General features: G+C 50.1%; 3 protein-coding genes across 3 annotated transcripts; 2 read left to right on the forward strand and 1 right to left on the reverse strand.

Annotated features, from left to right (window-relative positions):
* Window positions 1-3476: 3476 nt before the first annotated feature.
* PSMB9 (proteasome 20S subunit beta 9) lies at window positions 3477-8868 on the reverse strand. The gene is made up of 6 exons (XM_032410073.1): window positions 8706-8868; window positions 6686-6753; window positions 5391-5522; window positions 4602-4731; window positions 4219-4360; window positions 3477-3657 (listed from the first exon to the last, which is right to left on the reverse strand). Exons 1-6 carry the CDS (start codon window positions 8733-8735, stop codon window positions 3530-3532), a joined length of 630 nt encoding a protein of 209 aa, XP_032265964.1. The 5' UTR covers window positions 8736-8868; the 3' UTR covers window positions 3477-3529.
* A 287-nt stretch (window positions 8869-9155) lies between these two features.
* On the forward strand, window positions 9156-17217 carry TAP1 (transporter 1, ATP binding cassette subfamily B member). Its single transcript, XM_032410068.1, has 11 exons — window positions 9156-9967; window positions 10471-10585; window positions 10737-10867; window positions 11638-11843; window positions 12280-12477; window positions 13556-13684; window positions 13841-14029; window positions 14831-15004; window positions 15250-15412; window positions 15700-15836; window positions 16599-17217. The coding sequence occupies exons 1-11, from the start codon at window positions 9370-9372 to the stop codon at window positions 16809-16811; spliced, it is 2253 nt and encodes a 750-aa protein (XP_032265959.1). The 5' UTR covers window positions 9156-9369; the 3' UTR covers window positions 16812-17217.
* Window positions 17218-18409: 1192 nt separating this feature from the next.
* Window positions 18410-21758, forward strand: PSMB8 (proteasome 20S subunit beta 8). Its single transcript, XM_032410072.1, has 6 exons — window positions 18410-18587; window positions 19375-19522; window positions 19695-19806; window positions 20251-20380; window positions 20747-20951; window positions 21436-21758. Exons 1-6 carry the CDS (start codon window positions 18441-18443, stop codon window positions 21522-21524), a joined length of 831 nt encoding a protein of 276 aa, XP_032265963.1. The 5' UTR covers window positions 18410-18440; the 3' UTR covers window positions 21525-21758.
* The last annotated feature ends 1041 nt before the right edge of the window (window positions 21759-22799 follow it).

Below are 22799 nucleotides of genomic sequence, written 5' to 3' on the forward strand. Positions count from 1 at the left end.
AGAGAGAGAGAGCACAAGTAGGCAGAGCAGCAGGCAGAGGGAGAGGAAGAAGCAGGCTCCCCACTGAGCAGGGAGTCTGATGTGGGGCTCGATCCCAGGACCCTGGGATCATGACCTGACCCGAAGGCAGATGCCCAACGACTGAGCCACCCAGGTGCCCCTACATCATTGGTTTTTGATGTGGTGATCCACGATCCATTGTTTTCGTATAACACCCAGTGCTCCATGCAGTACGTGCCCTCCTTAATACCCATCACCGGGCTAACCAATCTTCCCTCCCCCCTCCCCTCTAAAACCCTGTTTGTTTCTCAGAGTCCATAGTCTCTCATGGTTCATCTCTCCCTGCAATTCCCCCCCCTGCCATTTTTCCCTTCCTTCTCCTAATGTCCTCCATGCTATTCCTTATGTTCCACAAATAAGTGAAACCACATGATAATTGACTTTCTCTGCTTGACTTATTTCACTTAGCATAATCTCCTCCAGTCCCATCCATGTTGATGTAAAAGTTGGGTATTCATCTTTTCTGATGGCTGAGTAACATTCCATTGTATATATGGACCACGTCTTCTTTATTTATTTACTTGGTGAGGAGAGGCCGAAGCAGAGGTAGAGAGAGAATCCTCAGCAGACTCCCTGCTGAGTAGGAGTCCCATGCGGGGCTCAGTCTAACAATCCTGAGATCCTGATCTGAGCCGAAATCAAGAGTTGGATGCTTAACTGACTGAGCCACTCAGCAGCCCCTGGCTTTTCTTTTCAATGAATCTTTTTTTTTTTTTAATTGAACTATAGTGGACATACAATGTTACATTAGTTGCAGGTGTACAACATAGTGCATCCTCAAGTTTATATGTTATGCTATGCTCACTACAAGTGTAGCTCCCATCTGTCACTGCACAACACTATTACAATGCCATTGACTATATTCCCTATGCTGTACCTTTTTAAATGAATCTTTTTATTTATTTTTTTAAGATTTTATTTATTTATTTGCCAGAGAGAGAGAGAGAGAGAGCACACAAAGCAGGCAGAGGGAGAAGCAGGCTCCCCGCCGAGCAGAGAGCCCAACGTGGGGCTCGATCCCAGGATCCTGGGATCATGACCTGAGCCGAAGGCAGACGCTTAACGACTGAGCCACCCAGGCGCCCCTAAATGAATCTTTTGAACCTCATACCTAATTTCCTTTCCTTCTTGGCTTCGCTTTTGTAGCTCAGAGCCAGCTGTTTTTTACCCATCTGTAGCTGGGTGATAAAAATATGTCCTGTTAAACTGGCTCTCTGGGGGACAAAAAAAACCCCCAAAAATTCTGACATGTAACATTCCTGGTTTCTGTAGAATAAATACTTCCATCAAGGCCAATGTGAAGCTACCCATGGTCAACAACTGTCTTTCAAAATTCCTGAATATTTTACAATTTGCTCCTTTTGGCCAGTATAAGACAGCTCCCGTAATCCATTTTTTTTTTTTTTAAGATATTCATTTTGTATTTTAGTTTGACCCCTGGGCTTTACTTATTTCTTAGCTTTGTTTTCTCTTTGTCCCAGTTTCTTCTTCTCCTTTTTGTTAAATCGTGAGCTGCTATTAGCGCTTTTTGGAATGAGGGACACAAGGACACGATTCTTTGGTCAATAAAGAAAAAGACAGCTTTCTAATTATAAAGGCGTAGATCTTAGTTCGGCTCTCAAAGTCTGTGCTGGGCTGTTTTGGGTGTTCCTCACGTGTGTGTAGCTCAGGGGTCACTGGGTACTTGTGAGAGTTCCAACCTAGAATTAAGGAATCCCCTTCTCCAGTTCCCTCATGTGGGAAACCCCCTCCACTTTCCTGCCCTCAGGGGCCCCTTTTCTCTGTTTCCTCCATTCCTTTGGTCAGAACCGACTATGGTGTTTCTCTTGGCAATTTAGGGCACTACAGCTTTGCACCTTAAGCCTGACTTCTCAGGGCAAAGCTGGGAGATGAAAGAGAGAAAAAATTGAAAATCACCCAGAGGGAGGGGCGCCTGGGTGGCTCAGTTGGTTAAGCGACTGCCTTCGGCTCAGGTCATGATCCTGGAGTCCCTGGATCGAGTCCCGCATCGGGCTCCCTGCTCGGCAGGGAGTCTGCTTCTCCCTCTGACCCTCCCCCCTCTCATGTGCTTGCTCTCTCTCATTCTCTCTCTCTCAAATAAATAAATAAAAAATCTTTAAAAAAAAAAGAAAATCACCCAGAGGGAGCATTGCCTCTCCAAGCTCTGGCTCTTCTCATGACCCACATGCTTTTGTCTATTTTCCAGAGTCCTTCAGCACTTGCTTTTTGTGTGCTTTCCAGAGCTTTTCTAGTTGTGATCAGTGGGAGAGATTGGCTCTTAAACTATTATTTTATTTTTTAAAAAAGATTTTATTTATTTATTTGACAGAGAGAGAGAGCACAAGTAGGCAGAGCGGTAGACAGAGGGAGAGGGAGAAGCGGGCTCCCTGCTGGGCAGAGAGCCCAACGTGGAACTCGATCCCAGGACCCCAAGATCATGACCTGAGCCGAAGGTAGGCGCTTAACAGACTGAGCCACCCAGAAGCCCCCTTAAACTATTATTTTAAACTTCAAAATAAATTAAATATCATGGCTAGAAAAAACTCAAGTCTCTATGATTTTAGACTCTGCTCCTCCACCCCCCACAAAAAATACACATGCTTCCAAGGGCGTAGCATTGTTTTAGGGTACTTTGAATTTTTATGTTAAGCCTGAGATCCAGAAAGAAAAGCAGACAAAAGCTTCCTGGGGAGCTCATTATGATTTCTGTTAAATATACCTCTTAACTGCTTACTTACGAGCAAAATGGCATTGACTGTTCAAACTGTAAACCACCTTAGAAGTCAATGCCTTCATTTGACAGAAGAGGAAATAAGGGCTCACAGAAGGGGAATAATTTGTTCTGTCACGCTGGAAATGCATGGCAAAAACTGGGCCAGAACTTAGCCTGTTTAACAACAGTTACTCAGGCATCTGCTAATAACTTCCTAAGTGTCAACTGCTATGCTGGGCTAATTATCTCAGATTTCAAGGGGGACATGATATATGAAGCTTGAGGGAATGGGAAGTTTTATGTTTTATGCAGGAGAATAGCATATAGTAAAACAAACAAACAAACAAACAGCAAATCCCAGTTTTCAGCTTTTGAATTCACTATGACTTTGGTTAAGGGACTTACTTTTTCTAAGCCTTCATCTGTCCGTAAATAGACCTAGTAGTCTAATCTATAAAGGTTTTTTGTTTAGGTTATAAGAGATAAAGCTTATAAGCATTTAGCTAATGCCTTGCTCAATGTTTTGGTTGTTGTTATTATTCTCTGAAACTCACAAATGCCCAAATTTTATACACTTATCATGTATTGATCTCCAATGTGAATGAACACCTTATGGAAAGGGTATCTAACATCTGGGAGGGAAGAGGCCCCCTCACCTAAGCTTCATATCCCTGAGCTCCCATTTTCCATTGACCATTCCAGGTTCTGGTCTGAGAGAGTTTATTACAAAATGACGAAGGGAGGTCTGAGGAAGATTCACTCGTCATAGAACTTCGGCAGCTCATTACCCAAGATCACTTGATGGTCCACACCAGCAGCTGTAATAGTGACCAGGTAGATGACGCCCCCGCTAGAGCCATCCCGGTTCATGGCCAGAGTGATAGCTGCAGAGAGTTTCAGGGTGGAGAGGGGGAGAGAGAATGACTTAGCTTCAGGAATCTTTACATTCCTCTCCTGTTCATATGCTTATACCACTCTCAGACCTCAAAACCTGTCTCCTAGGGACACATATCAAGGGGTGTGCAGGCAAATCAACTTGAAAAAAAAAAAAGCCTTTATATGTAACATCTCCTGGTACCCATGGTCTCAAAACTCCCACCAGGATTGATTTCAAGTTGCAAATAGCTAGATAAGCAGCTCATGAGTTCTTGGATATTTAACAGTTGGCTCTCATGAGCTCGCCCAAGCCAGCTCCAGCACACCCCTGATTCTTATAGTAACTGTATATTTTGATTTGGGGTATTCAAAACAGTCCTGGTTTCTGCCCTGGGTCCTGGAATCCCACCTAGTTTAACATTGTCCTGCTCCCTTTCCCTCTCAAAAGTGTTCCAGTTTGGACATTAAATTAAATGGTCACCCATGTACTCCTCACCGTGTTCCTCATACTCTCCTTCCTTCCCAGGTTTAAAAACCCTCCCCGGGTACCCTCCCACTTGGTTAGTTACCATCTGTGGTGAAGCTCCTGCACTCCTCAGGGGACATGCCCGGCTTATATGCTGCATCCACATAGCCGTAGATATAGGCGCTGCCAGAGCCACCGATGGCGAAGGGCTGCCGAGTCAGCATTCCTCCCAGGGTTCCATACACCTAGGGGGGCTCCTCAGGTCAGACTATGGAAGCATCAGTCCTCTCCTTGCCACTGAGACAGGCAGGGTGTCTCCGTGTTCTGCAGTGAAGCCCCCCTATCTCCTACTCCCATCGGTTGAGATTATACTCTGCTTTCAGAGGTGGTGTCCTGGGAACCCATTGCTAGAAGGATATAACCTCTATCTCCCCCTATCGGGTGGTGGGGAACACCAAGGGAGGGGGTACGTAGGAAGACATGCACCTGGCCCCCGGCACGTCGGTCCCAGCCGGCTACTATGAGATGCGCGGACAGGTCCTCCCGATACTTATAACTGATATTCCTCACCACGTTGGCAGCAGCCAGAACAAGTGGAGGTTCTTCCAGTTCCAACCTAAAGGAAGTGTTAGTAATAGGGGTCAATATAATTTCCTGAAGTTCCACCCACCTGTGCCGTTACCATCATCCCTGCCAAGTGACACGTGAAACCTGAAACCTGCGGTTGCAATAGTTCAAACTCCAGCTCCTCTCCCACATGGACAGGGCGACTAGTCTCACACCACCCACCAGTAAGAAGATTCAACGTTCCCCTCCCTTACTCTGTCCCACCCACCCATCCCCCAATTATACAACGCTTAGCTGCAAGGGCCGTGCCCATGTGGGTAAAAGCAGATAAGCTTTACTCCTGCACCAGTGACCTTGGTCTCTCACCCAGTAACTTCCTGATATATGGTGGGCCACATCATCATCTTCTTTCTTGTTATTTAGAGTGGGACCATGATTTACAATGTTCAGGCCATTTTCACATATATCATTTGATTCTCAAAATAACCGTCGGGTGAGATAGGGTAGGTACTATTAATTATCTCCACTTTACAGAGGCGGAAGCCATGTTGGAGATTCAAGAGCCAGTTCAACACTAATAAAAACAGGAGCGCAAACAAGAATTTTTCATTTTTCACTGCAGCGTTCCTGGAACGGGACACTGTCTTGGGGTTGGCTGGTGGGGAGAACTCTGGCGAATGTGGACTTGAGGACCCCAAAGCTTCATACCCGTGGAGCTCCAGCTGGTAGGCGGCCATGTCAGCCATGGCTTGGGCATCAGCAGCTGAACCAGAGAGAGCACAGTAGATGTGCTGGTGTAGTGGGGACAGCTTGTCAAACACCCGGTTTACCACCGCCTCTCTGCCGGGAAGGAGTCAGCGGTCATCAACATTAGCAATGCCAGAATTTTTGAGGTTAATCATCCAGTGTTTCACAAATTTATTTGACAAGAGAATAGCCCCGGAGCCCATGAGATTTAATACTTGGATTAAAACAGGAAGAAAAAAAAATCATCTCAAATAAATGAAACACTGCAAGTAATTATCAAAATTAGACTTATTTTCAGGCTTAGACTTTATAATAAGACAAAAAATAGTAAATGAAGAATCATGTTCTTAAGCAATTTTTCTTTGCTACACCCCTTTTTTTTTTTTTTTTAAAGATTTTATTTATTTATTTGACAGAGAGAGAGACAGCGAGAGAGAGAGTAGGGGGAGTGGGAGAGGGAGAAGCAGGCTTCCTGCCGAGCATGGAGCCCGATGCGGGGCTCAATCCCAGGACCCTGGGATCATGACCTGAGCCGAAGGCAGCCGCTTAACCGACTGAGCCACCCAGGCGCCCCCTTTGCTACACCCATCTTGAGGAAGTTATGTGTTCTATGGGACATAAAGTAAGTAATATTGACCTAATCCCATATACTCATTTTGCATATGGGGAAACTGGCCAGGATGGAGGAGACAAAATTAGTTCAACGTGTGTTGGTTGAGAAACCAGAATATTTGCTTGGCAGGACCATCTTTTTGTTCTTTTCTTTTCTTTTTAAGATTTTATTTATTTATTAAAGAGAGAGAGCACAAGCAGGGGGAGCGGCAGGCAGAGAGAGGAGCAGGCTCCCCGCTGAACAGGGAGCCCAACGTGGGGCTCGATTCCAGGACCCTGGGATCATGACCTGAGCCGAAGGCAGACGCTTAACCCACTGAGCCACCCAGGCACCCCTGAACCATCTTTTCTATCTCTAAATATAGATGGAAGGAGGGCCCCTGAAACCTTTGTGTCCTACCTCCTCGTACCCTATTCTTTTATACCCATCCCTGCAGGGACAGGCCACATAAGCATCCAGGCCCCAGATTCTCCTCCACTAATTCAGGCACTTGCCCAGTATCTCATTAGAGGGGCCTTTCTGGAAGGCTAACTCAATTTCTGCAAAACTCCACTTTACCAGTATCTTCATGAATGGGTAAGAAAAATCTGTATTTGGAGCCATTGGCTTCCTTCCAGAAGCATTCACCTTGACTGGTACTTACCCTGCAGACACCCGGGAATCAGAACCCACCACAACACCTCCGTCAAACTCCACTGCCATGATGGTTGTCTACAGAGACACAGAGGATGGAATGTCAGAGCAGGATGAACTTTGATTCCCTCATGTTACAGATGAGGAAACATTCCCAGAGAGGGGAGGTGACCGGCTCAAGATCATACAGCAATTTAGGCCAGAGCAGACTCCCAGGACAGGATATCCCCTCCATCCCTCCACTTTCTCCATCTCCTCTCCCAGCTGCAGGGGAATGTCACAGCCTGGTCCTGGCACAACACGGAAATAATCCTATCCCTGGGCCCCAAGCTTCCTAAGTCGAATTCTTCCCACTATAAAGAGAGAGAGGCAGACATGTGGCTCAGGGGGGTGTTTCCAAGCACTGGCGGGCGAGGCAGCCCCACAAGTGAACGACCTCACCACCTGTGCTCGTGGTGCATGTGGATGTGCTACAGACCCAACACAAAGCAGGCTACTGTGACCTTGGGAAACAAGCTCAAGTCTTTTTTTGGCCCCTAATTCTCCACCCCACACAGTTGATTAAATAGCAGAAACATCAAGGGGCGTGGTGGTTAGCAGGTCATGCATTAAGTAAGGAGGGAAGCAGCCAGGAACACACGAGATGGTTTAAAATAAAGGTTTCATTTAAGGATTTCTTTTTTTTTTTTCTTTTTTAAAAGTAGGCTCCACGGCCAGCGTGGAGCTCAGTGCGGGACCTGAACACAGGACCCTGAGATCAAGACCTGAGCTGAGATCAAGAGTCGGTCGCTTAACCGACTGAGCCACCCAGGAGCCCCTCACTTAAGGAATTCTGATCAAGAGGTCAATAGGTATCTCAGTAGCCAGGGGGAAGAGATCTGTACCAAGAGAGGATTTGCCTGGGAAGTTTGAGTTCACTTTTTCAGGTCAAGAAAAGAAATCAAGGAAAAGAATTAAAGAAGGTGAAACGGATAAAGCTACATGTTTTCTACTACTGTTGAGTTGGCAAGAGCCTTAAAGATCCTTGGTTCAAATGAGGAAAACTGAATCATGGAGGAGGTGATTGACTTGTGAAGGTCACCCAGAATTAATAGCAGACTGGGACTAAAACCCAGGCCTAACTCCCGTCTCTTGTGACTTCTGCTTCCTATTTCCCACTGCTCATCTGGCAGTGAGGGGAGATGTTCTACCTTACAAATGGTTTTAGTGCATTCTCATCACTCCATAGGTAAGTCCGGACCCCAGGGCCATTGCCCTGAGTGTGCTTTCTGACATACTGATCTACCATGAATTGAGGGCCATTGAGAAAGGGCAGCCCCATTCTAGAGGTTATTCCTCTAAAACAAAGCTGCCCCCAAGCCAAGAGTGGTGGCAGTAGCTTGGGAGCAGAAGCCAGCCAGCCTTGGCCTGCGGATAGCCTCAGTTGCCCAGCTGGGCAAGCGGGTGGGAGTGGGCGGGAAGGACACAGGGAAGGGAACGTGGCAGCCCCTGGGCCAGGTGGGAGCCTTCTTGGGTCAGGCTGGGGAAGGACGCAACCGTCTCACAAGGAATCCCCGTTATCAGGGCTGGGGCTATGAGTTACCCAGCAGTCTGTGTGATGAGCTGTCCCTTCTCAATCAGTGCCCATATTGTCCTCGCCCGAGTGCTGTCCTGCTTCACCCAGGGCACCATTTCTTCATCAATCTGCACCTTCTCCGACCCCCTCCCTTGATTTAACCAGCCCCTCTCTCCAGTCCAGAGTTGAAAGCGAAAGCGCTTTAGAGCCGCTTCCCCTTGACGCTTCCAGCTAAGAGCCACAGCACCCCCTTCTCCACCCGCCTCGCAGGCCCAGTCCCTTGGTGGACTCCCACGTGACCCCCTTCAGAATAGAGATGCCCCGTCTTCATCGCAGGGAATCTCTACAAGCACTGGCCGCTACAAGCTGCCTCCTCACTCTTTCAGTCCCCATATTCACTCCTCGGAGTTGCCGCGTCCCCCTGCCGCTCCACCCCCTCCAGCTCTCTGCTAAACCTCTAGCCCGCACTCCTTACCCCCGTGTGGACTTCTCCGACCCGCAGCATCTCGGCGCCGCGCCGCTTGCCGCCTGGGGCACTGGTTTCCGACCTGAGACCGCGGGCCGCGCGTGCCTCCCGCCCTGCGCCTTCACCGCGCCCGCTAGGGGGCGCCTGGGTCCTCTCTGGGAGGCTTCGCACCCGGCGCTAACCTAATTGGCACAGATCTGCCGGGAGACAGGTGACGAAAGAGGCTGGGGTAAGACAGTCCGGAGGCTGGGGTCAAAACGTCCCGACAAGTGGAATTCGCGAGACGAAGCAAAGAAAGGAAGGACGACGAGTGTGCGTGACGGAGAAGGTGGAGCCGCAAGGCTGCTCCCCAGAACCTCACCTCTGATTTCCGCGCCTTCTCCCAAAATAGCCTGGGCGGGCAACATTCTGCAGCGGGGCGGATCTACTGAGCCGGCTGCCGCTTTCGTTTTCTCTTTCCGCGAAACCGCCCGCTTCTAGTAGCGCGGCCAGTACCAGCCGGCCCTGGGACTTTCCGGGATCCCCGCCTCCGCCCGCCCTGCCCCCGTCTCCCGGCCGCGGGTCTCAGCGCCCTCTCGGGCACAGTCTCGGACAGCACCCGGAGCCTGCGGCCCGGCGCCGACAGCGTGGAGTCCCAGGCCGGGGCGCGACCTCCGGCAGCACCCACGCGCCCATGGCCAGCTCAGGGTCCCCCAGCCCCTGCGGCTGCCTCTGCTCGTCTCGAGCTTCCCTGGCGTGGCTGGGGGTACTGCTGCTGCTTCTCGCCGACTGGGTGCTGCTCCGGGAGGCGCTCCCCAGAATATGCTCCGTGCTGGTCCCCACCGCGCTGCCCCTGCTCCGGGTCTGGGTGGTGGGCCTGAGCCGCTGGGCTGTGCTGTGGCTGGGGGCCCGTGGTGTTCTCCGGATAACGGTGGGCTCCGGGAGGGAAAGCGCAGGAGTCCGGGGATGGCTGGCCGCTCTGCAGCCATTGGCGGCGGCGCTGGGCTTGGCCCTGCCGGGACTGGCCTTGTTCCGAGAGCTGCGCCCGTGGAGAGTTCCCAGGGATTCTGACAGCTCCAGGCTCCTGCACTGGGGAAGTCGCCTGGATGCTTTCGCCCTCAGTTACTTGGCAGCAGTGCCCGCAGCCGCCATGTGGCATAAGCTCAGCGGACTTTGGGGGCCGGAAAGTCACGGGGGTTCAGGAGACGTGGTGCGCCGGCTTCTAGGCTGTCTGGGTTCAGAGATACGACGCCTCCGGCTCCTGCTGGTCCTGTTGGTTCTCTCCAGTCTTGGTAAGAGGGACGCAGGGGCAGAGGGACGGACACTAGGGGCCGGGCAGGGATCATAGTAATAATGGTCAGTGAGATCGGTTAGTGTGGGGTCTGGGAAATGTGGACCAGGGGAAGGCGACCGAGCTCTGGTCGTGAGAAAACTTACTCCGGTGTCAAGGAAAGAGCCCTGGACTGGGTGGGAGTCAGGAGTCCTGGACTCCAATGCTGCTTCAGGCGTTGCTTCGCTAGCCACCTTGGGCAAGTCCTTTCTTCTGGGCAGCACACCCTATGACCTCTGGTCTTCCTGTGTAAACCTCTGAAGGTCTGGTGGGGCTCAGGGTTGTGAGTTCCAGGGTTCAGGTGCAGGGCTGGGTCCTCAGTGTCCTCTTTCTGCCAGGGCCCTCCAGGATACCCGTGACGGGTTCGAGAAAAGAGTGGGATGGGGGAGGGGGGGCAGTCTGCTTGGAACTGATCTGCTTAGACTTGATATTTGTGACTGGCCCCTCCCTCCTCTTCCTTTCCAGGGGAAATGGCCATTCCATTCTTCACCGGTCACCTCACTGACTGGATTCTACAAGACGGGACAGCCTCTGCCTTCACACGGAACATAACGCTCATGTCCATTCTCACCACAGCCAGGTCTGGGGGCTGAAGATGGAAGGCTGAGAATGGGGGACCCTGAAAAAGAGGGATCTGGAAGTTGGGGCTGCTGTCCAAAGTGCACTTCTTTGGGACCTTCTCTCTGTCCCCTGAACACACCCTGATCCTTCTTCTCCCCATCTCTCTCTAGTGCCGTGCTGGAGTTTGTGGCTGATGGGATCTATAACAGCACCATGGGCCGTGTGCACAGCCACTTGCAGGGAGAGGTATTTCGGGCTGTCCTGCGCCAGGAAACAGAGTTTTTCCAACAGAACCAAACGGGTGTGTCGTGAAACTCTTTCATTACACATCTGTATACTCTTTATTTTCCCCATATATCCTCTTTTACTTATAACCTTGATCTTTCTCTCTTTCTCACATAGACATTGTCATTTCTTATTCTTGATATACCTCGAGTATTATAGCCGTTACCTTCAGAAAAACCTAGTTTTTCCATCTAAATTTCCATAAATTTATCCCTATGTGTATATTTAGATAGAAACTATAGAATTTCAAACCTGGAAATTTTGAGATCACAGAGTCCAACTGCCTAGTTTGCAGAGAAGGAAGCTGAGGCCCAGACCCTAAATGATGAAACTGACATGGTCCCATATGGATAGGGATGAGCTTGGGGTTGATTCCCAGCCCAGTACTCAGTAGAGTTTTCTGGACTGCTTTCTAGCAGCACTCTCTGTTTTTCTCCAGCTCTGTTATAGGACCAACTTAAGCTCTTCTTGCCTCTGTTGTGCAGCACGGGGTATACATGCTCTTTACGGGACAGAAATGTGTCAGAGAAATGGAAATTCACATGGGCATCAATTTCTTTATAGTTGAAATGAAAGTCTTTCGCCAGGTTTTTACTCTCTAACTCTCATGCTGCCTGCACCGAGATCCCTAAACTCCCCTATCCCCCTTACCTTGTTTTCCTCAGCCTCCTCCGAACACCATGTTGCCGCCCCCTGCCCCTGGCTCCTCCCCCTGGCTCATTGCTAGTCCCTCCCGCCACTCTGAGCCTCTCATTCATCCACTCTCTTCTCCCCAAACCCTGGCAGGAGCCATCACTTCTCGGGTGACAGAGGACACATCCACCCTGAGTGAGTCTCTGAGTGAGAAGCTGAGCCTACTGTTGTGGTACCTGGTGCGGGGGCTGTGTCTCTTGGGGCTCATGCTCTGGGGGTCACTGCCACTCACCATGGTCACCCTGGTCACCCTGCCTCTGCTTTTCCTTCTGCCTAAGAAGCTGGGAAAATGGTACCAGGTATGTCCAGGGAGTTGTCTCACCCTACACAGACCTTCATGTCCCAGACTGGGTGGAATTGATTCCTCTCAGGTTTCTTTCCTGGCACCCTCACTGATACCCCACCTTCACAGCACTCCCTGTCCCTGTAGCCCATGTTCCCAGATTGTTCAGTGTTGAGCTCCATACTCTCTGTGTCTTCTCTTCCACCTTCCGCCCACAATCTGTCTCTATGAACATGATCACCAGTCTCAAGATTATGATCCCCTATGGCCCTTCTGAATAATTTCCTCTGCTCTGTACCCCTTTAGTATCCAGAAAGAACAACTGTGCCCCTTTCTCTTTCCTTCGTGCATCTGCCTCCTCTCACCTTTAACCTCCAACTAGGTAACTCAGGTACTAGTGCCCCTGGTGGTTTGCCAAGCCCGTGTGACGTCCCTTGTCCATGTCTCCAAAGGTGCTGGCAGCCCGGGTGCAGACGGCTCTGGCAGAGTCCAGCCAGGTGGCCATTGAGGTGCTGTCAGCTATGCCCACAGTCCGGAGCTTTGCCAACGAGGAGGCTGAAGCCCAGAAGTTTAGCCAAAAGCTGCAGGATATGAATACCCTCCATCAGAAGGAGGCTCTGGCCTATGCAGTCAACCTCTGGACCATCAGTGTGAGCAACCTGGACATGAATGCCTAGTCCCTTGTCCCCGAGATACCTCGACTCCATTCCCTTTTCCATGACCCTGCTCCACATGCCCCCTCCACCGAGCAATGGTTGGTTCCGTGTTCTCATCCCAGCAACCTGGCGCTCAGCGTTCCTAACTGCCTCCCTCTTTTTAGACCTGCCGGATGGCTTCCTGTCACCATGGTACACAGAATCCATCCAGCCCCCCTTTTAGGGAGGTGCCATGTCTTTCAGTCCCAGGCCCTTCCTTTGCCTCTCAGGCAGCCCTGAGGCATAAAGTCCTGCACCCGGCCTGCGTCATGTGGGACTATGTGGCTGTGCTAGTGAGAGCCATGGGAACAGCAGAAGCCAAGGATGAGGGGCATCTGTTCCGTCACTGAAAGAGAACCAGAGCAGCATTCAGGAATTCCCGGCTCAATGCTGCCATTTACTAGCTCTGTGATCATGGGCTAATAACTTACTTTCTCGAGACTGTTTCCTCATTTTATTTTTATTTTCTAGTTTTTTAAAAAGATTTATTTATTTGAGAGAGAGAGAGAGAGAGAGAGCATGAGCAGGGGGCGGGGCAGAGGGATAAAGAGAGGGGAAGCAGACTCCCCGCTGAGCGGCGAGCCCAACAACTTGGGGCTCAATCTCAGGACTCTGAGATCATGACCTGCACCGAAACCAAGAGTTGGATGCTCAACTGACTGAGCCACCCAGGCGCCCCTGTTTCCTCATTTAAAAAAGTGGGGATGGTATAACCTTGTTTATAGGGTTCTTGCTATGAATATTAGATGACATTATATTCATTTAAAGCCTTTTGTGAAGAGTGCTCTGCAAACAAGTGCTCTGCACACAAGGCGATAGTGGTGATGGGGAGGACAGTGATGACTTCTATGGCATAGCTGAGCAAGACTCCGTGGAGCCCCCATGGTGCATGCTCCCTTTCCCCCTGTGGAGCCTCCTGCTGTTACCTGGCGGAAAGGGACTTTATATCTCCGTAATGCTAATGAGTCTAGTTCTTTGCACCCCCCTCTAGATTTTTCAACCACAATCCCTTTTCTCCGTGGTCTTTCCACAGATCTCAGGGATGCTGCTGAAGGTGGGAATCTTATACATCGGTGGGCATCTGGTGACAAGTGGGGCTGTAAGCAGCGGGAACCTTATCACATTTATTCTCTACCAGATCCAGTTCACCTCAGCTGTTGAGGTGAGAGCCTTCCATTTTCACTCCCCAGTGCTTTTCCTTCTTAGGTCCCATCACCGTCTGTGTCACCTTCCTTCCATTCTTTACCCTTCTCATATCACATCGCCCTGGCAAGCAGATTTGTTCTCCCCCTTCTCAATACTCGTACCTCCCCTCCAGGTACTGCTCTCCACCTACCCCAGTGTACAGAAGGCTGTGGGCTCCTCAGAGAAAATATTTGAATACCTGGACCGGATTCCTCGCTGTCCTGCCAGTGGTGTGTTGACTTCCTTAAACTTGGAGGGCCTTGTCCAGTTTCAAGATGTCTCCTTCGCCTACCCAAACCGTCCAGATGTCCCAGTGCTGCAGGTAAACCTACCGATCTTTGTTTTTCAGCAGCCTGACTCTCACCTCTACCATCCTACACTTTCTTCCTGCCTTCAGCCTGTACACGAGGTACAGATAGACCCTTCCTAACCCCTCAAAGGCAAAGATGAGCACCGTCTACTCCATACAACTGCCCCAAACTCAAGAACCTGTTTGGATTTGTAAGGAGAATGGGAGAAGAAGAGGCTCTCAGGGAGAAGGGTCTCACATCCTAAGGAACTGCTGAAGCAAAATCTGTCTCTACTATCTTTTCCTTTTCTTTCCATTTGTCATTTAGAATGTGATTTTTTTTTTTCTGTTTTCTCATGATATTTGATATCAAGTGTGTGACATAGTGGTGCTTGGTCTTTGCTCTGATCTTTGCCTCGTCTTCCATCTCTACTCCTTGGGGAGCTATCATCCTTGAGGAACAGAAATCTATGCCTGTGGGAGGATAGGAGTTGCTGTATTTTCCCATTTCCCCCCCTTTCTTCCCTGGGGTAAGACATCCTACTGTGTAATAAGACAATGACAGCCTCAAGGTTAGAGGCCTTAGGCTGTCTCTCTCTCTCTTTTTTTTAAAGATTTTATTTATTTATTTTGACACAGAGAGACACAGCGAGAGAGGGGCACACAAGCAGGGAGAGTGGGAGACGGAGAAGCAGGCTTCCCGCTGAGCAGGGAGCCCGATGCGGGGCTTGATCCCAGGACCCTGGGATCACGACCGGAGCTGAAGGCAGACGCTTAACGACTGAGCCACCCAGGCGCCCCGTCTCTTATTTTTTTTGATTCTCTGGCCTCCAGGGGCTGACGTTCACCCTACATCCCGGTGAGGTGACGGCTCTGGTGGGGCCCAATGGGTCCGGGAAGAGCACAGTGGCCGCCTTGCTGCAGAATCTGTACCAGCCCACGGGGGGAAGGCTGCTGCTGGATGGGAAGCCCCTTCCCCAATACGAGCACCGCTACCTGCACACACAGGTGAGCAAGAAGATGGCGGGGGCGGGGGCAGGGGGGAGGGCAGGGGACATCACTGAACACTCTAACCGAGCACTCTGAAAGGAGGACCAGGGAATGATAGACCTTGGGTGGAGATGGGGTGTAGTCAGGAGAGAGAGTGTGTAATTTTGTGATATGCTTTCAGCAGAGATTTGGAGTCATCAGTCTCTAGATAACCATACTCCTGTGCTCCTTGTTCTCTGACTCTTCATCATATTTTGTCCTAGGTGGCTGCAGTGAGACAAGAGCCGCAGCTATTTGGAAGGAGTTTTCAAGAAAATATTGCCTATGGCCTGGTCCAGAAGCCAACTATGGAGGAAATCATAGCTGCCGCAATGGTGTCTGGAGCCCATAGTTTCATCTCTGAACTCCCTGAGGGCTATAACACAGGTGCTCTTTCAGCTCACATCCTCACCCGGACATCTTTACCGAGACCTTTATTCTGTAGTTCTTTCCAACCCGCTGACATCAGGTTGAAGTTGTAGGGTCTTGTACCTATGGCTTCTTCATGCTCACATCCTCAGAACTCTGTCACCTTTCCAGAACCTTCCCTATCCAGCTGCATCCATCAGTCCTTGGTGTGTATATGTGTGAGTGTGCGCCCACGTGCACACACAGGGAAGCATGTGGAGGCACATGTGGTTATCCAGCCCTCACCTTGGCTCTTGTCTCCGCAGAGGTAGGAGAGGCTGGGAGCCGGCTATCAGGGGGTCAGCGACAGGCAGTGGCCTTGGCTCGAGCATTGATCCGGAAACCACGTGTACTCATCCTGGATGACGCTACCAGTGCCCTTGATGCAGACAGCCAGTTACGGGTGAGAGGGACATTTTGTTAGTGACTATATCCCCTCCATTCTTCCTTCCTTCCCTCATCCCATGTTATTTATACTAACATAATTATCCAAACCAGTCCTTGCTATTCTCAGTTCCCAATAGCTGCTCCCCAAGATGCTTAGAACCAATTCAAAGACACTATCTATAGACTTCGAATCTCTGAAGCCAAACATAAGAAGGCCATCCTAATAATATTAATATCTATTGAGCTTTTACTCTGTGCCAGACATGCGACTAGGCCCTCTCCGTGTATTATCTCACTCATTTATTCATCGTGAATGCCTGTGAGCTGGGCATTGTTATCCTCATCCTACAGATGATAAAAAGGGGGCCAAGAGAGGCTGAACCACCTGCTCAATGTCACTGAGCTGTTGAGTAGCAGAGCATAGACCCTAAGTCAAGCCCGCCTGACTTGAATGTTCATGCTTTTTACCACTAAGTTGTATTTCTTCAAAACAGAATATAAAATTCCCAGTTTATAGGTAGAAAGGAGAGACTATTCGATACCCTTCAATCTTTTCTTATGGGTTTCACCCTAGGGCCCTAACTTTTATTCCACTGTTGCCACCTCATGTAAATAGTCCTTAACAAATCAAAGGCTGGACAGACAAGCACTCGGAACAAGAATCTGCGACTCCTTGGGGTTGTTGGCAGAGGTAGCAGTGACCCTGGTGAAAGCTTTCCGGGCTCTGGAAACACAGTTGTCTCCCTGGGCTCTTGACAGAGTCTGTGTCTTTTCTCAGGTGGATCAGCTCCTATACAAAAGCCCTGAACGGTGCTCTCGGTCTGTGCTTCTCATCACCCATTGTCTCAGCTCATTGGAGCAGGCTGACCAAATCCTCTTTCTGGAAGGAGGCTCCATCTGTGAAGCAGGAACCCACCAGCAGCTCATGGAGAGGAGGGGGCGCTTCTGGACCATGATGCAGGCTCCTGGCGGGTCAGGAGCTCCAGAATGAAAGACTTCTCAGACCTGCACATGCCGTCTCCCTCCCTTCTTTTCCCGTCTCTAGTGGAGAGTTTGGGAACAAATGGCTTACCAGAGCTGCACGGTAGGCAGCTGCTTCTAGGAGGAGCGACATCCTAGAACATAACTCACTAGCTGATGCCTGAAATTCCGCCACGAGTGTTGCCCCCTCTCCAAACTCCTCTTGATAATGCAGATTTCTTGGAAGAAAACAGGGTTTAGAACTTCTTCGTGTAACTGGGTTTAGAGCCAGGATTTTGGTGTGGAACCCTGGAAATGAGAACTTTAGAATATACAGAAAGGGGGAGATCAGCTACTTTCCAATATGACTAAAGTCATATGCCGGCCCATAAGCACACTCTGGATTCTTGATATTTATAATAAAATTGGTGTTTTGTACTGTGGTTTCTCGTGTTTTCAGCGCACCGAATGGCTCACCAACTTTTGCAGTGAATTTTTCAGGAGTCTGCTGTCTCCCTCCTTCAGCAGCCTCAATGCTTCACAGTCCTAGGTGGGCCATATCCTCCCTTAAGTTGTCTGTTTCCTACGGTTGCCTCCTCCACTCTCCCACGCCCCTACGTCGGCCCCTGAGGATGAGCCAGAGTGGGATACAGCACCCTCCAAACACTAGCAGCTGAAGTTCGGAGTCCTGGCCTTTCTGAGGGGGAAAATGGAGGTCGAGCGTAGCTAGCGGAAGAGGGAGTGCAAGCGCGCCGACCGAGAAACTGACTTTACCACCTTCCCCGCCCTGGTCCTTTCCCGGAGAGCTCACCTGGCTCAGAGGTGACACCTGCCGGAGTAACTTCAGGGTAATGGGCGGGGTTGTCAAATCTCTTCCATTCTGGGAGGGCCTCGGTGTGTGACGTCAACGGTTGCCGGGCAGTTTAGGCCAACAGAGGTTGCAAGGAGAGGCGGAGTTTAGAGGAGTTCTCCGCAGTGCTCAGTGGAGCGACAGTCTTGCAAGGAGGTGCGGGCAGAAAGGGCGCTTCTTGTGGGTGGCTATAGGTTAGGGAGACCGTTGAACCAGGAGAGGCCCTGAGGGACTAAGTCGAAAGACTCAGAGACTGCGCCCTCTCCTTGGTGCCTCCTTCCCTCACACACTGTGGGTATATTCTGTTGCCGGTTGCCCCAGAACCTGTCCTCAAGCCTCTCTGTCCCCACGTACTCCTCTTTCTCCCACTTTTATAAAATGATGCTACTATGAACACCCCAAGCCCCGGAGGTGAAACTACTCCCAGCTTCTTGCTGACTTGCAGCTTTCAGGTTGAGGCTAAGCCTTTAGACGATACAACCCATACCCACTTCGTAACTGTTCCAGAAGACACCCGGCGGCGTGTTGGTGTCTCTCACTGGAATCTCAGCACCAAGGGGGCTTTCGAAGCCGCTCCCTCTCTTTCTCCTTTTCTTCTGACAATCTGTCATCACCCATTCTTTCACCAACTAACATAAGGGCGGAGCAGAGAAACTTGTTCCCAATATGATATTCCTGGTCTCCAGTCGCCCACTGGCCTCTTCTTGGAAAGGGCAGGGGGATGTAGAAAAAATTCTGGTTCCCTCCCCTTAAGGCTGCGGGCTTTCGCTTTCACTTCCTCCTCCGACGATTTCTGGGTCCTAGGCGACAATGGCGCTGCTGGAGGTGTGCGGAGCCCCCCGAGGGCAGCGGAAGGATTGCGCGTTCCCGGCCCTGGGGAGCCAGCTTCGCTCCGACCCAGGACACTACAGCTTCTCTCTGCGATCTCCGGAGCTCGCCTTCCCCCGGGGAATGCAGGTCGGGGCTGTAAAGAGAATCCGGGCTGGAGGGGAGGCGGGGAGGAGGGCGCAGAGGAAGGGAGGGTCGCCCTTGAGACTACCTAGAGGCCGGGAAACCCAGAGGGGGCCATCCTTTAGTGAAGGAGAGCCACGTCCAGGGCCCGGTGCCAGGCAAGAGGCCACGTGGGAATCGGGGGCTGACCGCCTGAGGGTTAGAAAGTACAGATTAGGGCAAAGAGTTAGAGGTGTGGTGGAGGGAGACAAGAGAACTTTCCTGCCAGTTCTCCCTCACACAGGAATCACGAATCACGAATCACGAATCACGAATCAGATCAGGAAGACTTTCTCCTGGGACTCTCATGTGCCTTGGAAAACCGGGGAACTTTGTTAGCCTCCTCTCAGCCACTCACTGTTGTGTGTCTTGGCTCAATCACTTCGTCTAGGTCTGGGTCATCGCTTGGGGATATTATTAATAAAACGTGTCGAGAGTCTTAAATGACCCATGAATGGAAAAAAAAAAACAACACACCCATTAAAGTCGCCCTTAATATGTTTACTTATGGTTAGCATTGATTTCCTTTCATATCTATCCTGCTGGAAAATGGAAAAGGTTGGCGTCATGTGCTTCTTCTTTTCCCTCTCCCAAGTCATATCCTGGTAGAGATTGGTTATTAACTGTTCCAGTTTTTAATGGTTCGAGAATTTCTGCCCATCTCCTCACTCCCAGACTCTCGTGAAACCTTTCCTGGAGCCTTGTGTTTCAGAAGGTTTCAGTGTCCCTTTCTGTGCCTTTTCTCTCTCATTAGCCCACTGAATTCTTCCAGTCCCTTGGTGGGAATGGAGAAAGGAAGCTTCGGATTGAGATGAACCATGGCACTACCACTTTGGCCTTCAAATTCCAGCAAGGAGTGATTGTGGCAGTGGATTCTCGGGCTACCGCTGGAAATTTTATTTGTGAGTGTGTGTGTGTGTGTGCGTGCACCAGCAGGCAGAATCTGGGGAGCTGGGCCCCTCTCTCAGCAGGAGCCCCACATCTGCATCAAAGCAGAAGCAGATAATTGATTTCGGACACACTGGGAGAGCTGTGGGGTCAATCCAACTCTCTCAAAGCTCCATCTTCTTCCAGGCACCTCAAGGAGTAACAAGGTGATTGAGATTAACCCTTACCTGCTTGGCACCATGGCTGGCTGTGCTGCAGACTGTCAGTACTGGGAGCGTCTCCTGGCCAAGGAGTGCAGGTAGGCCAGGCCTCCTATCTCCCTCCTAAGCCCTGTGGTCAGTCGTGGATCCTGGAACCTCCAGATCACTGTTCCTCCTCCTTTCCCCCTGGGCTAATGTAGCATCTTGGTGCTAATGCAGTATTTCACAAAACAGCCTTTTGGTGATTAGAAAACCTTCTCCCAAAGCGCAGCCTGCGCTCTTGCCAATAAGCCAGGTAAGTTGTTGGTTATTTAGCACTGACGTCATCAACCCTGGTGGGATGGTGTCATTTGCTAGGATTTCTTATATGATTTGGATACTTTAAATTCCAAATCTTTCCCTGATCCTTAGATCCTACAAAACCACTCGTCTCAAATGCTTATGTCTTTAATTATTTCCTGCACATCAAGTGGGCTGCTCCAAGAGCTAGCCTTCTTCTGCCACCTCTGAGTCCGCTGCCCCCACCACCCTGTTGTACCCAGGCTGTACTATCTGAGGAACGGGGAGCGAATCTCAGTGTCAGCAGCCTCCAAACTGCTCTCCAACATGGTGTTCCAGTATCGAGGCATGGACCTCTCCATGGGCAGTATGATCTGTGGCTGGGATAAGAAGGTGGGTGCTCTCCATTCTCCCTATTCCCCCACGACGGATAAGAGACCGGTTCCCCATCGTACACTCCCACGCCCTCCCCTATAAGATGCGTGGCACATAGAACACTGGGTTATAGAACCGTTCCAGCATATCCATGGGCTACTATGTCTGGGTCTAGATGTGGACCATTATTTCGTAAGCTTGTTCCTTTGGATAAAATAGCCGATTCCCACTTTTTCCCCCTAAAGGTCTATGATTGTTACTAAAATGTTGTCCTGGTTCAAATGTTCCTGGGTAATTCTTATTCTTTTATCCACTTTTTATGGCTCACACTTGAACCTGTATGTTCCTAAAAACTCCCTCTGGGAAACTTCTTGCTTCCTATAGGGTCCTGGACTCTACTATGTGAATGAAAATGGGACTCGGCTCTCGGGAAATATGTTCTCCATTGGCAGTGGGAACACCTATGCCTACGGGGTCATGGATAGTGGCTATCGGCCTGATCTTAGCCCTGAAGAGGCCTATGAACTGGGCCGCAGGGCTATTGTTTATGCCACCCACCGAGACAGCTATTCCGGAGGTGTTGTCAACAGTAAGAGACCGATGCTACCACACCCCTGGGTGGGGAAGGGGGATCCGAGATTGGGAGAGTTAGAGGAGACAAAGTGGTAGGGAGGAGGTTTTCTTTCTTTCTCTCTCTCTCTCTCTTTCTCTTTCTTTCAGATTTATTTATTTATTTGAGAGAGAGAGAGCATGCGTGCGAGTATGGGGAGGGGCAGAGGGAGAGAAACTTCAAGCAGACTCCATGCTGAGTGTGGAGCCTGATGCGGGCTCGATCTCATGACCCTGAGATCTTGAAGTGAGCCAAAACCAAGAGTCAGACGCTTAACTGACTGAGCTACCCAGGCGTGGGGAAGAGATTTTCAGCATCCAAAGGGGGACACTGAAGTTGTAGTAAACAAGTATGTGTTGAGCGTATGTTTGGGAGTATGTTATTGTCACCTTCCACATAACACCATTAACAGGAACTTGCTGGAGTGAAAGGTGACTCCCTGTTCATTCTCATTTGCTCACAGTGTACCACATGAAGGAAGATGGTTGGGTGAAAGTGGAAAGTACAGACGTCAGTGACCTGCTGCTCCAGTATCGGGAGACCAGGCAGTAACCGCGGTGGCTAGGCGCGCCTTCTCTGGCAGAGCCTGGCCAACTCAGGAACCTGGGCTGGTTACACCCCACAGGAGAGGGGAGCCTTAACCTGAGCCCTGAGAGGGAGAACCAGTGGCCAGTGGGGTAGGGTGGAGTTTACCCTTTTGCGTGTTCTCTGTTTCAAGGAGCATTCCCCCTACCCCAACCTCTGGGTGCCCCACTAAGCACAATAAAGGAAAATGGTTATAAATGCCTCTGTGTTGTGGCTGAGTGGGCTTGGGGCTGGGGTTGTTGTGGGGCGGGGGCAGGAAATAGAGACGCTTTCCCTGAGAACAGACCCGAACCCCAACCTAAGAAATGGGGCCTCACCAAATATTTCTGTTGGGTTTTCCTTCCACACTCATCTCTCCATACCCTCAGGAAGGCCGGTCAAGGTCTGTGGACACATATTTGCCATTTAATTTAGATTAGGGTCCTTTTTATAGGGACACAACCTGAATACTCCTGTGTGGTTCATTGTCAATGGTTTGGGTAACTGGGAGTAGGGTACTAGAACAACTGTTTTTGACGTTGTGGAGTCAGATGAAAAAGCTTCCACCTCATGTGTATATGGTGATTGGAAACATGGTACATTTACCTCAAATAACACTTTGGAGATACTGGATATTGAATGCAAAGATGGACATTAGGGGTTCAATTTCATGATGTATCATGCTCAATTGCAAGATGACAGCACCATGATTGAAGAGGAAGAGGACTCCCTCCTTGAAGAGGGAAATATGAGGAAAAAGTAAGCAGGTTAGGAAAATGAGACAGACATAATGAGATTTTCTAAATCATGCAAGGAGCATGGATGATGTCCCATCTTAGGGAGAGTTAGTCAAAGAAAAAACTTGAAAGTAGTTAGCAGCTGAACAGAGAGCTTTTTTTTCCATTAGGGAGAGATTCTTAAAATCTCAGAATGGCAGGGTTGGAGAAATTTTAATAATCCTCTACTTCAAATACACCACGCCCCCTTTAAACCAGAAGTGCCTCATTGGTAAACATGCCAGTAACATTTCAAAGGGGTGGTTTGGAATCCAAGTGATCCCTCCTTTGGGGGTATTTTGAGTTGGGGGGATAGTTTCAATCTGAAGAGTTATTTCTGGAATAAACAAACCAGCATGTTCCATAGATGGGCTCTGGGCCAGGCAGGACCTGTAGAATCCTGTCTACCGCTTAATCAATGTTAAAATAGACCAGGAAACAAAGTCCATCCTCCCCATATACCAGAGATGCCCCCAAGACATAATCG

This window comes from Phoca vitulina, unplaced genomic scaffold (assembly GCF_004348235.1).
Source record: "Phoca vitulina isolate PV1807 unplaced genomic scaffold, GSC_HSeal_1.0 scaffold11, whole genome shotgun sequence".
Lineage (NCBI taxonomy): Eukaryota > Metazoa > Chordata > Mammalia > Carnivora > Phocidae > Phoca > Phoca vitulina.